The 17,686-nt window shown below is 43.4% G+C and overlaps 1 protein-coding gene across 1 annotated transcript; it reads left to right on the forward strand.

The window, feature by feature from the left end:
- The first annotated feature begins 4,673 nt into the window (after positions 1–4,673).
- On the forward strand, positions 4,674–16,158 carry thop1 (thimet oligopeptidase 1). The gene is made up of 14 exons (XM_005732412.1): positions 4,674–4,789; positions 6,391–6,597; positions 8,433–8,581; positions 8,814–8,921; positions 9,575–9,677; positions 10,098–10,255; positions 10,590–10,725; positions 10,888–11,030; positions 11,223–11,446; positions 13,039–13,240; positions 13,373–13,559; positions 14,084–14,212; positions 14,548–14,684; positions 15,859–16,158. The coding sequence occupies exons 1-14, from the start codon at positions 4,777–4,779 to the stop codon at positions 16,018–16,020; spliced, it is 2,058 nt and encodes a 685-aa protein (XP_005732469.1). The 5' UTR covers positions 4,674–4,776; the 3' UTR covers positions 16,021–16,158.
- Positions 16,159–17,686: the final 1,528 nt, after the last annotated feature.

Consider the following 17,686-nt stretch of genomic DNA (forward strand, 5'->3'; position numbering starts at 1 on the left):
AAGCTGTATTTCCACATTACTTTGCGATGTTGTGTTCCTCGTGTCTCACACAAAGAGCAGAAGGCACCCAGATTTGAATTAAACATGTGAAACTAGATCTTCAGTATAGTGTGAACAGGATGGTGCACAGACATCCCAAAGTCACCTGTTCACCAGTGGAGTCATAAAAGAGATCAACTGTTTCATACACTGCACTCTGAAACACGATATCTGAGCCTTCTTTTTGCAAAGATGTGCTTGGGTTGAACGCTTTCACATGCAGACAAAGCTTTGAATTACATAACAGAAGGTTCTAATTTACAAAAATGTTCATCCACAGTGGAAGAAGACATGTATGACGAACTGTGGGGCAACAATATAGAGACTGCTCAGGAGACACTTCAGAATCCATTTCTACAGCACGATTTCTTTGCATCTTCACTTAAAATTTAGAGCAGTGAATTTAGAGCTGACTGCTCATTCACAGGGGGTCGTCTCAGTGTTTCTGTATCAGTGTAGGGTCTTTGTAATACAAAGCACCTCAAGGTGACTGCTGTTACAGAAATAATAAATGCTGTGTGTGTCTATGAAACATTAGCACACTGTGTACCTCGCATCTCTGCTTTACTGCTACTGACGTGCAGCTTCCTGTGATGGTGTCATCATTCAGTCAGTATAACCGCCTTTTACCACGTTGCTCTGCCATAGCTGTGGTTTAATTCTGCTAAACCACAATGTCTATGCTGAGTGCAGAACTGTGGAAATAACACAACACATTTGTCCTTGAATTCCTCTTTATTGTAGTTGAGGTGCTAAAATGACCACAACGTTATTTTAGGGACATAAATTGGAGCACAGTGTCATTGACCCACAGTGACAGCTTTTCATGTCTGCAGGCGTGTCCTGCACAGCTTTTCCACCAGGCTGTGCTGTGGAATAAACATGGGTTTTCCCACAGTTAAAAAGGTTTGCCTCACTTTTGATTTCCACTGTGGCTGTGAACTGTTTAATCATTTATTTTAAAGTGAAATTAAACATTAGTTTAGCACATTTTATATTTATGAATGGCTTTGAATTAATTTAACACAGCTTTTACAATGATAAGAGATGCAGGTCTACTTTTTCAGTGCGTACTCTCTATACCCAGCGCCAATGATTTCACCAACCCCACAACAGCAGGCTGAGTCGTGCTGGGATGTTAAAAGTTAATGCTTTACACTGAAAACCCATCTTACACACACATGCTACTAAATGAGAAACTTTAAGTTAAATGTTAACAGTCTGCAAGTCTTTGAAAAATCATCTGCAAATGATCCAAAACTACAGCAGCATAACTGAAGCCCCAGCATGAGCTGCACAAACTGGAATAAAAAGCCTGAAGGTGGCGATTTAAATTGTTTCACTCTGACACTGCTCCTCACACTCTGCAGCTTCACTCTTCCTTTTGTTCTTCCCACTACACCACAGGTGTTGAACTCCAGTTCTCGAGGGCCAGTGTCGTGAAACTTTTACAGGTGTCCTTGCTGCAATACACCTGAATAGAATTTGTAGGTCATTAGTTTAAAAAAAAAAACTCCTAAAACCACTTTTATTGCACCATGTTCATTCACTCTTGAGCTGCTGTAACATGAGTCAAATAGCTGAATTGCCACCCCTGAGAGGTGACCCCTGCACTACACCCAGTTTCCTGGTGTAAATATCAGCCACCTCCACTTTACCGGTAACTGTGATTAAAAAATGTCATATCGACCATTTTTGTGCACACAGGCTAAATAATCATTTTAACAGTAGATGTTGTCATAAATAATTTTGTCATGTCTCAGAAATGCTGTCTGTATCCTGACACAAATTTGAGCGGTCGTTGTCATTCCAACGCATCTAACTACAACAAAGGTGGCCTTGGAGGCGGGAATATACCTACTGTGCCTTGTTTTATGCAGCTGTTTCCTCGTTGATGAGTTTAAAAGAGGAGATGCTGTCATGACTCATCGAGTGATGCCACTGACCAGCCAATCGGTGACATGCAGACTGACAACCACATGTTAGTACCTGCTCAGAACTCATTCTTGCTTGGAATCCGGCCCTGGAGCTAGGATACTAAAAAAGTACCAGGTACCAGGAACTATGACCTAATGGAAAACCGTGAAAACCGTGCTGAGTCGATCCGAGTAGGTACGAATGGAAAAGTGAGCGCCTCATGTCACTCATCACTCTTTAAACTTCAGTTTGATTTCCTGAGTGAATTCTCTGATGTGCCAAGTTACTTCATTCAGTGTTATTGACCCCAGAGAGTGGATTTTACTCAGGTCTGTCTGACATCAGAATCAGAACACTTTAATAATCCCTAAGGAAATTATATGGGTTACAATTGCTCCAAGACAGTAACAGTAACAGACTAAACTAATGAAATAATACAATATATTACAAAGTTTACAAATTGAAGAAATAGCACTAATATATACAAATCGCCAGTGTTGGGGAGTAACGGAATACATGTACCGCCGTTATGTATCTAGAATACAAAATATGAGTAACTGTATTCCGTTACAGTTACAGTTTATTAGGGTGGTATTTAGAATACAGTTACTTTGTTGAAATAAAGGGATTACACGGTGGTCTTTTCCTGTTTCATATGTTAGGCTATGGTCTCTCTATTTTTGGTAATTCCACACCATTGGAAACCCAAACAAAACACGCATTAAGAGGCTCAAATGCCTGTGTCTCAATTTCATGTCTCATAATGACTTGAAGAGATATTTTTTTAAAATGATTTAATATGAAAGCAATAGCAGAGTGTTACAGGCATAGCCCTAAATAATGTAGCTTCATGGGCAGTGTAGTCCGTGCTGCAGGGAGAATGGACTGCCATACCTGTTATGTGTCTGTGAGTGAGGGAGGGAGAAAAAGGAGAGTGGAAAAGTACGACTTGTCACTGAGCAGAAACGTGAGCCGGAAGCATGTAAATATAATAATAACCACTGCAGCCAAAAAGAGTGCCTGACAAGCCCATAGTAAGCTATTAAGACTCAACTGTACACTGTGTTCCTGTTTTCCTCCGAAACAATAAGTTCCGCTGGAGCAGCCTTTCAACACCTCCCTCTGTCTCTGGCTAGCAAAGTTTACCCAGACAACAAAGTAAAGCTAGTTTTCGGCTATGAGCCCGTATTAGCCAGAGGTCCCTTTACTATGGTTCGGAGCCGCGGACCTCTTTTATGCATGGAAAAGTTTTCTATACTAGATCGCTGCAAAAAGTGCAGCCTTGCCTAATGTCCACCCTATTACTCATTTTAGTTGTAAAAAGCATGATAATATATTAAGTAATCCAAGGTATTCAGAATACGTTACTCTCATTGAGTAACGTAACGGAATACGTTGCAAAATACATTTTGGGGCATGTATTCTGTATAATCTGCAATCCAAAAGTAACCTTCCCAACACTGCAAATCGCTCAATTATAAACATTAAGACTACTGACAAAGAATATAACAGTGGTGAGAATATTACAGAGGTGGAATATATGTGGTTGACATTTAACTCTAGCCTGTGAACTTTGTCATTTGCTATTTTACTGTAGAGCGTGTGCAAAAGGGTGTAACTATTGCAGTGTTTACAATGTATTAGACGGAGTGTCTCGGGCTTTTGTGTTTGTGGATGTGACTTTCTTTTGTTATTTAGTTGGGAGCGTCTGTTCCCGGGATCCGTGGGTTAATCCATCCTGTGCTCCCAGTCTGTTCCTTCCTGTTTGTCTTTCGTCTCTGTGTTAAACTAAGCTCTCCTGTTTGAGTCTGTCATCTGTTACTTCCTGTTTTACTTTGGTGGTCTTTTGTTTCTTGTCCTTGTGTCTGGTTTAACTTTCCTTGTCTCGTTATCCCTGATTTGTTCCCACCTGTTTCCACTTGTTTCCTCGCCCCTTATCATCTGCTGTGTGTTTATTATCCGAGCCTCCCCTTGTCCTCTGTCTGCTCCGTGGTTCCAGGTCTTCCTACCCTGCACATAGTCTGACAGGTTCACAGCCACTGCTGCTTCGCTTCAGATCGCCTGTCTGATGGGAGCTCCTCTACATCCCATTTTTCACATCTCTGTGACTACGTTATTTTTTTTTAAATTTTGGATAGCACAGTCATCAGTCCTTCGACCTGGATCATCAAAAAGGAGAGTACAGTTGGAAAACACCAATCTCCATGTTCACCAGTTCATAAAAGAGGCCTGACCCTGGATAACGTTAATAAACACAACCTAAGCTGTAATGTCTAAAGCTAATGACCGTGAAAAATCTCTACGTTTTTTTACTGGCAAGATCAGCAGCATCAGGTCAGAGTTCAAGTGTCCCAGCCAGCTGTGCTCCCAAAGCTTGAACTGATCAGAAGTCGGTTTTGAACTGATTTCCACGACAGGTACACATCTTCCCTTTCCGACGAACACCATTAAAGCATTCATACATTTATTCATGCATTTAAAGAGATATGTCAGGATTGATTTAGGAACAGCACAAACAGTTCATGTGCATTTCATTTGTAATTTAATGGGGGTATGTGTACCCTGGCAATGGCTAGGTTATTGTCTTTTATTTATTTTTTATTTTTATTTTTAGTGTTTATAATTTCTTGTTGTTCTGCTGTTACCTTCAGCGGATTTTTTTTTTTAAAGCTTGGAAAATAAACAGTAAACGTTTTCATTTGGTTTTATTTTGAAAGGTGTGACCGGAAGGGGTGAGGGTCTGTTTTTTTAGTCCAGAGCCGCGGAGCCACCTGTCAGTGAGCTACACGCACAGAGCCAAGCTTTATCGAATCTGTGAGCATGGGGCCAACAGGTGAGTGACGGCGGGGAGTCTGTCGCCTGACCGCGGCGTTTTCAGTTGAAATGAGCGGCTGTCTGCGCGTGCCTCCTCCTGGGTCCTCTCTGAGCTCCAGCTGCGGACTCTGTGGCAGCTAGCAGCAGCTTAGCTAGCCGCTAGCAGCTGAGCTCGGTAATAAAAGCTCAACTGGAGAAGAAAAGGTGTCCATATTTGTTCGAGAGCAGAATAAAGGAGCCGGTAGGCCAGTGTGTGCAGGTGTTCTGCACGTTTCTGTAGCATGTGAGCTAACCGGGCTGCTTATTCATGGAGCTAGCTATGAACTACCTGCCTGTGGGGCAGCATGTTCTTTAACGGGGAAGCGCGATTTTACTCGCAGACACACAACACGGGTTAGCTTCCACAGATCAGAGACAAACTCCGCCGAACTTCATTCAAAAATCCGCCAATTTAACGTTAGCGCTGTTCTCTACCACACGTGTAACTTCCTAAAACAAAAGTAAACACCCCTTCTAAACCTTCATCGCCTAATAATGATTCCGGCAAAGCGCTGAATGCCAAACATGACGTATTCCATCATGGGAGGTGTTAAAGCTGATCGCCTTTTATACGTTTTTATTAGGTATTAATTAAATGGTGTGAGAAGCAGACCTGTTGTTATCCCTTTATGTTCTGCTCTCTGACACGCAGCAGACGATGTCTCTCTGCAACTGCAGCGTGAAAAAAGTGAGCCTTTAATCGTTTTTAGCCAGATTTAGTTGGATGATCATTTATATTTCATGGAAACGCTAGGATATTATGTAAATATATAAGGCTATGATTATTGTTATTATTTCAGTATAACTGGCCTTTTATATCAATTTAGAATGGCCCATTCTTCAGTTGGGAGTTTACAAAGGGGAAAACAAATAAATCCACACAACCAACACCATCAGTAATAATAATCTATAATAATGTTGCTTGGCTCTGTTAACAGATACGTGGCACAGATCTGTAGAGTACAGACTGCTTTGTCCTCTTATAGCTTTGATGTTTTCTCACTTTCTGTGCTTTAATCAACATCCGGATCATTGGCATTACTCTTCAGCATCTGGTTTAATGAAGTTTAGCTCTGAAGCAAGCTGGACTTTTTCAGACAATAAGACGGCCATGAAATTAATAGATCCTAATCAATATTCTAAATTTCTATATTGGATTAGATTTACAGCAGTATGGATGCCTCGTCTCCTCCAGCGGCTCCTCCTGTCTCTAAAAGCTGGAGCACTCATCACTGAACGACTTTGTGCGGGAGGAAAAGGGTGCTGTCGGTCCTGCTGTCTGTGACGTCGGCTCACGCTGTAACAGGATAACAGTGATTTGAGTCTGAATTCAGCAGCAGCCCGCCTGGCAGACGCTTTAAACCTTGTGTCGTCATTGATGTTGTTCTAATCTTCATATAAAAAACGGCATCTTAGTTTTTCACCTGAGGGATTGAAAGTGGTGTCGAGGTAGACGGGTAGACAAACCTGTTATAAGCCTGCTGCTCAGCTCCCAGCATGCCGTTCAGCGCTAAAGACACGTACCTTCCTCTTCTCCATCCTCTTCCTCTGCTGTGATGTCCTCACCTGTCTCCTCCTCAGGTGAGGTGGTGTTTGGCAGCCCGGTGCCGGTCTGCCCTGAGAACCGGTTGCGATGGGATCTGAACCCCGAGCAGATCCAGCAGCTCTCCGAGGAGCTCATTGCCAACACCAAGAAGGTGTACGACTGCATCGGAGCCCTTGACCTTGACAACGTCACCTTTGAGAACACGCTGAAGGCGCTCGCCAACGTGGAGGTCGAGTACACCGGTGAGCGCTTCCCTGACCCTGAAGACTGACTTTTTCATAATAATAATAATAAATAATATTGGTAACAGCTTTACTTTATAACACTGTTCAAAGACACAATTACAACCTGCTTCAGAGTTTGGATATTTAAAAAAAACACCACATTAAAGACACACAGACAGACACACACACATAGTTAGGTCCATAGGTTTCAGTGTCCATGTTGCAAGTACATCAGATTTTAAATCAGATTGTCAGGATGTAACTGAAGTGCCGACTCTCAGCTTTCACGTTTAAAGTCGACGTGATTTAAGAAATAAGTGCTTCAAGTTTTTAAAACGTGTTCAGCCCCATCTTCTGTCAGTAAAGGAGATTACATCACTGGGTTGGTTGGTTGCGACTAATTGAGTTTCATTAGTTTATGTTAGCTCATGAGTGAGCCTCTGAAAATAAATGAGAAAAAAGTAAAGATAATTCCTGAATAGCTGGTGCAGATTGTCATCTTTTGTTCTTTGATGTAGCGTTGCACTGAGGCAGAATTACAGGAACAGCGTCCCCGTGCAAAAACGTATTGAGTGATGACGTTTGGATTCTTTTTGGTCTGAAATGTTTTTGGACTCTTAAAACCTGCAGCAAGAAATGATGATCTGTAGATTTGTTATATCAAGTACTCACGCGGTACTGCCTTTTCTCAGTATTATAACCACAGAAGGAGCAGAGCTCTGTGATGATGCGTGCTTATAACTGTAATCTGTAACTGTAATTTTTTTTTAAGCATTTTGTGAACACAGATTCTAGTTTTAGTTTTATGAAGTATAATAACTGTGAGGACGTAGTTACTACGTTCTGCTGGAATTTGAGCTTGATGAAGATGGGCTGTGTTTAATGTACGCTTTCTTTTCCAGATCTAACTTTGTTACACGACATTATAACATAAAACCAAAGAAAAAAAACAGTTTTGAAATAAATACAAGTAACATGGTCAGAGATCGGGGGATTTAGGCAAGTCTGCGGAGGTTTTCCATGCTCCGTGGGTACAGTTGTCCTTCCAGATGTTTCGGTGGTGAGATGGTGACCCTGAATGTAAAGGGGTCGAGCGTGCGGCGTGGACCTCGTGGGCTGTTGGGTCTTTGTGAGCGCTCGCTGCAGTGAAGCTCTGTGTCAGCACAGTGGGGCTGTGATGGTAAAGACTCATCAGCAGTTTGCAGAGAAAGCAGCTGAACCAGCTGCTGCAACAATGGAGACTGAGGCTTTGTTCACAGGCAGCTGAAACCCAAAAACACCTCCAGCTCTGCAGGAGGAAGCGCACAAACAGCCATGCACGCCACTGAGGCTGAACACGGGCATCCATTGCGGCCTCCGCGTTTCTGATATCTGAGTAGACGCTCGAACCGCTAACAGGATAAAACAAACTGCACCAAAGCCAAAGAGTAAAAGCGTGAGCTAGAAATGAGCTGAATAAGAGGTCCTTTAGGAATAAAAGAATAATTAAAGGTGGAATAAGAAGTAAAATCTCACTTTTACTTCAAATATTTGATCGTTTGGAGTTTGTCTTTGTTCTGCATGAACTCTGAAACAAAACCTCAGACATCACTGTGGTTCAGTGGAAATGTCCAACATACTAATGTATAAATGACTGTGGTAAGTGCTCCTCGCTGTTAACTGCAGCCTGACAGCAGCTGAAGACCAACCTCCATGTTTGATTCACACATTTGAATCCAGGAAAGCATCTTTTTGTTTTTTTATTTCAAGCATTGTTTTTCCTATCAATACTCATAAATCTGTCAAAAGTCTGCCTCATACATGGCCCTGCCCTTCCTCTGTCTCTTTGTTTGGCCCTGCCTTCTGCACCCCAGTTCAGAGGAACACATTGGACTTCCCGCAGCATGTGTCTCCCTGTAAGGAGGTGCGAGCAGCGAGCACAGATGCCGACAAACGCCTTTCCGAGTTTGACGTGGAGATGAGCATGAGGGAAGACGTCTACCAGAGGATCGTTGCTCTGGAGGTGAGATGATGTCACTTTGCAATCAGTTTTCCAGGAGTCAGCCAATCAGGAGGAAGACAGCTTTTAGGGAGAGATTAGGGGAGGGGTATGAAGAGGGAGGTTAAGGTAAAGGAGGATTATATTGCAGAGGTGCTGCAATGGTTTTATTCTGTTACTGAAAAAGAATAAAGCCCATTTTTACACCCTGGAGCTCTGCTGCTCTTTGAACGTCCTGTTGTGTTTGTGTCTGCAGAAGAAGATTGACCCTGAAAGCCTCACCGTGGAGTCCAAGCGGTACATGGAGCGACTGATCAAACTGGGGAAGAGGAATGGCCTCCACCTGCCCAAAGACACACAGGAGGTAGCTCCTTCCTTTTTTCTAACCTTTATTTAAAAGCTCTTGTGTACAATACCTCCTGCTGTGACCTTCAGATTACCGCAGGCCTCAAATCCTTAAGTCTTACCAAATTAGGGTCCTCGACCCCAAAAGTAGAGCTGAGAGAGAAAAACATCTCCTTACTTACTGCTGAGATGGTCAGGTGACTAATGCACCTGTTGTCCTGTGATTAATCAACCTATCAGGCTGCAGCAGGAAGTCTTTTTTTTTTTTTCCTTAATTGGTTGCGTGCGTTAAACATGTGACCAACCATCAGTAAAGCCGCCGCACCTGAGGGGGAAGTGTTACAGGCCAGCTTTCACCCGCACGCTGCTTCATGTGTAACATGGGTGTGTCTCTGCCACTGTAGAGGTATCCTCGGGTGTCACCCTAACCCAGTAACGAGCAGTGTAATCAGTCTCCTGCATGCAGTTCTGCAGCTGGTGGTCCCGGTTCCTGAGTGTGCTGAGCCAGGAAGAGAGCTTCAGGATACTTGATTGGTCCATGGACAGGCTAATGCCGGTGCCTTCGCTCATGATTTAAATGCTGAACTGTATGATGACGCACCCATTCAGAGCTGAAATGTGTTTTTAAGTTTAATGTAAGGTCTGACCTGACTTCTCTCTCTGCTGTCACAGGAGATCAAAACCATCAAGAAGAAGCTGAGCAACCTGTGCATCGACTTCAACAAGAACCTAAACGAAGACACCACCAGCCTGTCCTTCACCAGAGATGAGCTGGGTGAGTGGAGCTCCTTCAACATTTTAAAAGCCCTAAAAGCTGCTGTTTGTAGATCGCTGTACAGTCAAAGTGCCACTGAGGCCTGCTGGGTAATTTGCCATCCACCTGACCAATCAGAAAACACTTTGGTTAACCACAGCTCGGTTTTTACTGCAGCAGCGCGGTGGCGGATGATCCTGGTCTCTAAATGTAGGTAGGAAGGAGACCTCTCACCTGCTCTCACTCACGCCTGCCCCAAAAGCTGATATGAGCTATCAAAGTTTACCCAGAATGCACCAGCGCCGGTGGTGTGATGCTCACGCTGCTCAGAGGAAAAGTAGATGTAGCCTCAATGATCCGGGAGTGGGTGGTGCATTGTTTATTGTCGATGATAGAGAAGCACATTTAATTCATAACATTTAAACAGTCAAACTGTTTCAGGCGGCCTCCCCGAAGACTTCCTGAGCTCTCTGGAGAAGGACGGCGACAAGCTGAAGGTCACGCTGAAGTATCCTCATTACTTCCCCACCATGAAGAAATGCTTTGTCCCAGAAACCCGCCAGAAGCTGGAGGAGGCCTTCAACTCCCGCTGCAAGGAGGTGAGAGCAGAGGACCTCCAGAAAACATTTAAGACAGACTCGCAGAGCTGTCCTCCTTAATTTACACACAGGGCGAGCTGTAACTTCAGGCAGAGGAGAAAAAATGATTTATTATTTTGTGTATTGGCTTTATTTCCAGTAAACTGAAGGAAAAACAATCATTTATTATTTTTGCCCTGTCCACAGGAAAACTGTTATTGATTTTGGTTGATGTGTGAGGTCTGCTGAAGAGCAGATGTCAGTCAGGAGTCGGACGAGCTGTGGGGTGGGGGTGAAACTTGGCAATGTCATCCACAAACAGTTTGGTCTTAATGGATCTCGTGCTGGTTTGCAGGAGAACTCGGCGATCCTGAAGGAGCTAGTGGAGCTCCGGGCTCAGAAGTGCGCTCTGCTTGGCTTCACCACGCACGCCGACTTCATCCTGGAGATGAACATGGCCAAGTCTGGGAAGAAGGTGGCCAGCTTCCTGGGTGAGTCCTGAGAGCCCAGCTGCAGCCTCAGAGCTGCTGTTGGTGATGATGGTGGCAATTACCTGCTGGGAGATTTTATTCTTGCTGAAATAAACGAGATCTTGTTGTGAAGTGTAGTTTTCACACCGCGGTGATGTCCGGTTTTTCTCTGTTGTCTCTCAGAGGACCTCGCCCGGAAGCTGAAGCCGCTGGGTGAGGAAGAGCGAGCGGTCATCCTCAAGCTGAAGGAGAAGGAGTGTCAGAAGAGAGGCCTGCCTTTCAACGGGGAGCTGCACGCCTGGGACACGCGCTACTACATGACCCAGGTAAGAGCACAAAGGATGGTAGGTAATGGTGTACTGCAGTCCCACTGATGCTCTGTAAGGAGCTAAAAGACTGACATCCACAGAGCTTTAGACTCGCGTTAGGTCTGTCCAAGTTTAACAAGGAAGCAGAGGAACTGAGGCCATTTGATAAGTCGTATTTCTGTTTATCTCCTCCTCTTCCTCTCCTGTCAGGTGGAGGAGACTCAATATGCCGTGGATCAAAACCTGTTGAAGGAGTACTTTCCGATGGAGGTGGTGACTCAGGGTCTGCTGGACATCTACCAGGAGCTGCTGGGTCTGTCCTTCGAGCTGGTGGACGGAGCTGCCACCTGGCATCCTGATGTCACTCTGTACTGCGTGAAGGACCGTGTCACTGGTCAGGTGGTCGGGCAGTTCTACCTGGACCTCTATCCGCGGTATGAAACTTTGCATCCTGGGTAATGAAGTTATCCTGAAACACACGCAGAGATTCATCAGGACAAACCAAAACAGGAAATTTTCTTCAGGAGCTGCTCTGCAAATGTTTTAGTGGACATTAGACAGAACAGAACAGAACAGAACAGAACAGGCTAAATACGCAGCTCCTGGGGTTTGGAGGTCCATGTTCTAGATCAGACTCAGATATTTTCACGGTAATATGTTTAGAATAAAGAGTCTAAACTAAAGAAGGTACGTGTGCGGCTTCTGTGGCACTCTGGTTGGAGTTTTGGGCGCGCTGCAGGTGTGTAGGCTTTGGAGTGTTTGCTGTAAATTCAGGTGTCCTGATTTTGACGGGCAGCGTGAAAACAGAGGGAAGTGGATGGTAGCCAGGTGAAACGGCGAGCTGCTGTTACAGAGAGTTGAGCTGAATTTTAACCCTCTGGGGTCGACGGACGCACGTCCAAATTACATGACTAACTTAAGACAACACGGCAACAAGATCCATTTCTACTTGTGTCTAAAGTGCAGACTTCAAACTACTTACCAGTTTTCAAATTGTGTTGATAGGCCACCTAAAACCAGAGTTATGATAAAACAATACACGCAGTGGAGGTTTTTTCTGAATAAACCATGGTATGTTCTAAAAACAGCGCTAACAAGCACTGTCCGAGTAAAAAAGAAAGGAAAAATCACCCCTTCCCTATTGGTGTTAAAGTTTACCATGTTGACCAATCAAAAGCATTATATAGCAGCATGTGGCATTTGGTTGTTTAGGATGAGGCGGAAGTTTTAGGTGTGACGCTGGCGAGAGAGAGAGCGAGTTTTGAGATGTGAGAGACTTGTGATGTTTAGCGTGTTTGGAGTCTGTAGTTAGTGTGTTGTCTTGTGTAGTTAGTGTGTAGTGTAGTCGTTGTTTTGTTTTGTGTGTCCGAACAATGCTGAATGTCACAGTTTCTTCCAAAAAGCCACAAAAGGCAAATTGCAGTGTTAACACTGTCACCAGCTAGAAAACAGGTGATACACCTCATGTTGTCAGACCTGCAGCGTTTAGGCCTGTGGTGTTCTCCTCTGTCTTATAGTGGACAGAAACAAGTTTTTGGAGTGGCACAAATGATTGTTCTGTAAATAGTTTGAAATGGTTATATAAAAAACGCCTTGGCTGCATTTTTAGGTAAATAGCCACATATAACTTTGTTTGCAAAACTTTTAGGTTTTAAAATGTACTATTTCTATTTGCATTTCAAGTTATGAAAAGGATTCGTTAAACATGTTTGTGGTTGTTACAGTAAAAAATATTTTAAAAAATACTTTTTTCTACTCGGATTTTGTTTTTTTTGTTTTGTTTTTTTTGTCTGAATTTAGATCGATTGTGTTACAGTACAGTACAGACATACAGTATGTCAAAATGAAAAAATAACTATAAATTCAGACATATGAGATTCTGCTGAAGAGAACGATACCAAACAAGGCGAGCTAAGTGGGTTTTTAAAGGTGAAATGTAGAGGTAAAATAAAAGTAGTCAAAAATGGCCAATTGTATCCTGGACCCCAGAGGGTTAACTTGGCACTGTGCTTCCTGTTCCGTGCAGTGAAGGGAAGTACGGCCACGCCGCCTGCTTCGGCCTGCAGCCAGGCTGTCTGCTGAGTGACGGCACGCGCCAGATGTCGGTGGCTGCAATGGTGGCCAACTTCAGCAAACCGACGGCGGATGCCCCGTCGCTCCTGCAGCACGACGAGGTGGAGACGTACTTCCATGAGTTTGGCCACGTCATGCACCAGCTGTGCGCTCAGGTTAGTTGATGTTCACCTGGGGCCAATAACGATGCCCAGGTTCTCGTGGTTGTGATGAATCGTTTCAGATAAACACTCTTTAATGTGGCACTAAATGATAAAATGATGTCATGGTGAACTTCCTCACTGCAGGCAGACTACGCCATGTTTAGCGGGACTCATGTGGAGCGGGACTTTGTGGAGGCTCCGTCTCAGATGTTGGAGAACTGGGTTTGGGAAAAGGAACCTCTGCAAAGGATGTCCAAGCACTATAAGACCAGAAACCCGATCCCTGACGAGCTGCTGGACAAACTCATCAAGTCCCGCCTTGCCAACACCGGTACGTATTGCACAGGGCCCTCTGTTACACTGGAGACGGTTTGTCTGGTTAAATCTTGTTATTGGGAATTCAGCAGGGCTTATGTTTTTTTTTGAAAATCTGGGACAGTTGGGAGAAGCTTTAATACGCTCACACAGCTTCACTGGACAGATCGGAATCAAATAAAATGAGCTTTGCTGCTAAACTGAGTCTTCTGATAATCACATTTCTACATGACATCACAACAAAAATAATCCAATTCATAATTAACACAGTAAATTATTTTTCAGCCAAAGTTTCAACTCCGCCTCTCCTCAGTCTCTCCAGCAGAGAGCATCATTACGCAAAGCACTGGTGTACGGCTTAGTTCCACCAGCTGACAGCTCGCATGTGGAAGCAGGGACGTGCTTTGTGGATGTTTGGCTCATTAAACTTAATAAAGCCATCGAGAGCGCTCCAACTAGTAATGCAGTGTCTTTGTTTCTTTGGCTGAGACGCTCGACCACACGGCCGTAATCACCCTGATGACCTCTGACTCTCTGCAGGTCTCTTTAACTTGAGGCAGATCGTCCTGGCCAAAGTGGATCAGGCTCTGCACACCAGGAAAGGCCTGGACCCCGCAGAGGAGTACGGACGCCTCTGCCAGGATATCCTGGGAATACCTGCCTCACCTGGTATGTACTTCTGATTGGTCGTGGCAGGATGTGACACTAGCACACACGGATCTTTCACCTCCGTTTGTGTTTGTGCTTTTTTTGTGGTCACTTTTGTCTCTGGAGCGTCACTGCATTCCTCTTCTGGATCATTCTTGTCTCTTTATATCCACTGTGCTCTCTTTGGTTCACCTTCCACTATTAAAAACTTTGATATAACGAAACTCTCCATCTTCATTTACAGTCTGTGTAAAAGCAAATGAAGTGAACATGATGAAGACAAGTGTCCAAACTCCACCTTCACTGTTGCCTCTTTCTTCTTCTCTGGCCATTGACCTCTCCTTCCTATCCTGCAGGAACCAACATGCCGGCGACCTTTGGACACCTGGCGGGCGGGTACGATGCTCAGTACTACGGTTACCTGTGGAGCGAGGTGTTCTCCATGGACATGTTCTATGCCCGCTTCAAACAGGAGGGAATAATGAACCCAAAGGTCAGCAGCTCCAACGTTTACATTCAGATAGACAGGCAGGAGGTCAAAGGTCACTCTGCTAAACTACTACAAGATCAGCTTTGAGGTATAAATAAAGTTGAGCGGCTGAACATGTGACAGGAGGAGGTCCTGATTTATAGTTTGTCAATGAACAGCCTTCAAATAATCAATAAAATAACAACAAAATATTAATGAAACACAAACTCTACACAAAAAAATCAACAGTTTACAAAACACTGCAGAACAGTCTGAAACTGCACAAAGTCAAACCTTCAGATATAGTTATTTTAAATAGATATGGAAGACGATAAAAAGCAGCGTGTCAGAACATCTGTCATTAAAAAAATGTAAATGTTTATTAAACAAATGAAGTGAAAAGTGTGACATTTAGGGCATTTACAGCAAAATGTATACAAGCAGAAATATTAATAAACTGTTAAACTGTGTGATCAGATAAACTGATAATCTTGGGATCCTTTAACTTCATGTAGTTCAGAACTACAATTCTCATTTAAAATGTGTTTGGAAAAAAAAGTGAAGAACAGCACAGCTCTGTTTGAACAGTCTGTATCTCTGATGGAGCCCACCTGTCCAGGTGCACTCGTTACCATGGTGATTAGATAAGCAGAGACTTTAATGATCCCCGCAGAGGAAACGAGGCCTCACAGCAACTGAGTGACTGTGAGGAGGAGGAGGTCTGGAGGCTACGGTGGCCCAAAAGTACCAAAACAGAGACGGAGATGTGTTTTCAGGGCTGCAATGAAAAGCATCAGGATTTATTAATTACAGTAAAAGAGTAAAAACACTTTCTCAAGTTTTTGTATTAGAAGCTGACGGAGGTTCTCCAGATGTTTTAGCCCCTCCCCTCCTCCATAATTTAGTGTTTTAGTTTCTGGATAAAACAGTTGATCAGCTGATGTTACTGGTCATCACTGAGCTGAGCCGATTTTCTTTATCCGTGTGACATGAACAGGTGTTGTCACCTGCCAAGTGAGGGTGATGTTTCCAAGTGACAGGATTTACCGTGCGGTGACTCAGAAATGCAGAGCTCACCTCGTATTTGACCATCTTTACTTCTCACAGTCGAAAGGAAACTGAGCGAGGATGGTTTCAGGACTTTCCCTGAGGGTCATCTAACTCATTCATAGTTTCTCTTCTCTGATTGGTCCCCCAGGTGGGTCTTGACTACAGGAAGTTCATCCTGCGGCCCGGCGGCTCAGAGGACGCCTCTGAGATGCTGAGGAAGTTCCTCGGGCGGGAACCCAAACAGGAAGCCTTCCTACTGAGCAAAGGACTAACGTTGGAGCTGGACGCCAGCACACCATGTCCCTGCTGACCAATCACAGCAGCTGGCTCCACCCCCTCCTCGTTCCCAGACGTGAAACATATAAAAGTACAGACTGAGATTTTCTAGAAAAAACTGTAAAATGTTCCAACATGGAGAAAAACCTGTGAATAAAACGATTCAAGGTGACTTGTGTTGTGTCTCAATACCTGACTGAGGGTGCTCACAGGAAGTTTCCTTCTGAGTGAGCCTTCTAAAATAAGAGTCTGCTTTTGGACATTTGGTTTCAGAGTCCACATTTTTGCCAAATAACATAAAAGAAAAACGTGGCAGATAAGAACCGATTGGTTAAAGTCGGCGTCTCCATCGCGTTTCTCCGGCGTTGGATGAAGCTTGCATCATCTTAACATGCTGCAGTTCAGCTTCAAACATGGCTGCCGTTTACTGATGAGGACCGAATTATTAGCCCCAGCATTAATTTAGGCAGCAGATTTAGTTTGTCACAGTTTAGCCATTAAATTCATCTAGCTTTAGTTGACTAAACAAAGATTATCGTAAATAAAATCTAAAAATTTTACGCCCTCTTTGTCGGTAACCTCCCTGCATGACACAGAGGTTCCTTCTGATTGGATCACTTTAAACTATCCCTGCCTTTCTGCACAACTTAAGTACTTCTGATTGGTCCCCAAAACAGTTTTCCTTAATTTTTGATAAAAGTTTCGACACGTTTCATCACTTTTTTTTTTTGTGATTGAGTTATTATTTGGTTATCAACATGTTTTTGTCAGGAAACAAATGATTGTTGACAAAATAAAACGATTAGCCCCCAATGAAAATTCATTCTTAAGTGTTCCGAGGTGCTGTTAACACAGAAGCTTTTCCAAACTTTTTTTATTTTTTTTTATTTTGTCCCCCATCCTTCCCCCTCCTCCGATGCTAATGATCAGCTGTGTGGCCTTTTGGCTGATAACAGCCTGTAGTCCATTGTAGTTTTCATCGACTCACTAACTCATCTCTGGGGCGATCCCAGCCCGTTCATCTTTGGAGAACCTGTCAGGCTCTTCTGACTATTTTCTGGCATGGACCTTGGTCTTCACTTCAGCCCACGGTCAGGGTTTTGTGCAGGCTGCTCAGTAACGCTCACTTTGGTCTTCTGGAGCTCGTTCTTGGGTCGTTGTGTTGGGAGCAGTGTTGATTAAGTTACTTGAAAAAAGTAATTGGTTACTAATTGCTGATTATTTAAGAAAGTAATCTTGTTACTTATCTGATTACTTATTTTCAAAAGTAATTAGTTTATTACTTAGTTACTTTTTAAAAACATGATACACAACCTCAATACATAATAAAGCAATAGACCGTTCAGCCCAATTCTATTTTCTCTGCATAATCAATCATATAAAACTGAATCAAATGAAAAAGTCTCTTTAAAACTTGTTTTATTAGTTTTAATCTTTTAACTACCATGCACATTTATGCACATTGCATCAAGCACAAATTAAATTATATGCAGTCTCTGGCTTGAAGAAATTTAATATTTAAACCTATTTTCTGTATATTCCAGCATATAAAATAATTGCACTCAATTTTTCAATTAGATGCAAGTAAAACACAGCAAAAATAAATAAAATCAAAGATTCAGCAGCACGAAGTCCTATCACTCTTAAATCTATTTTCACCTGTTTAGCAGGAGTGGGGCCGTCAGAGGTTTGCCCGTTGT

This window comes from Pundamilia nyererei, unplaced genomic scaffold, assembly GCF_000239375.1.
Source record: "Pundamilia nyererei isolate P.nyererei 1_Seehausen unplaced genomic scaffold, PunNye1.0 scaffold00046, whole genome shotgun sequence".
NCBI classification, from domain to species: Eukaryota; Metazoa; Chordata; class Actinopteri; order Cichliformes; family Cichlidae; genus Pundamilia; species Pundamilia nyererei.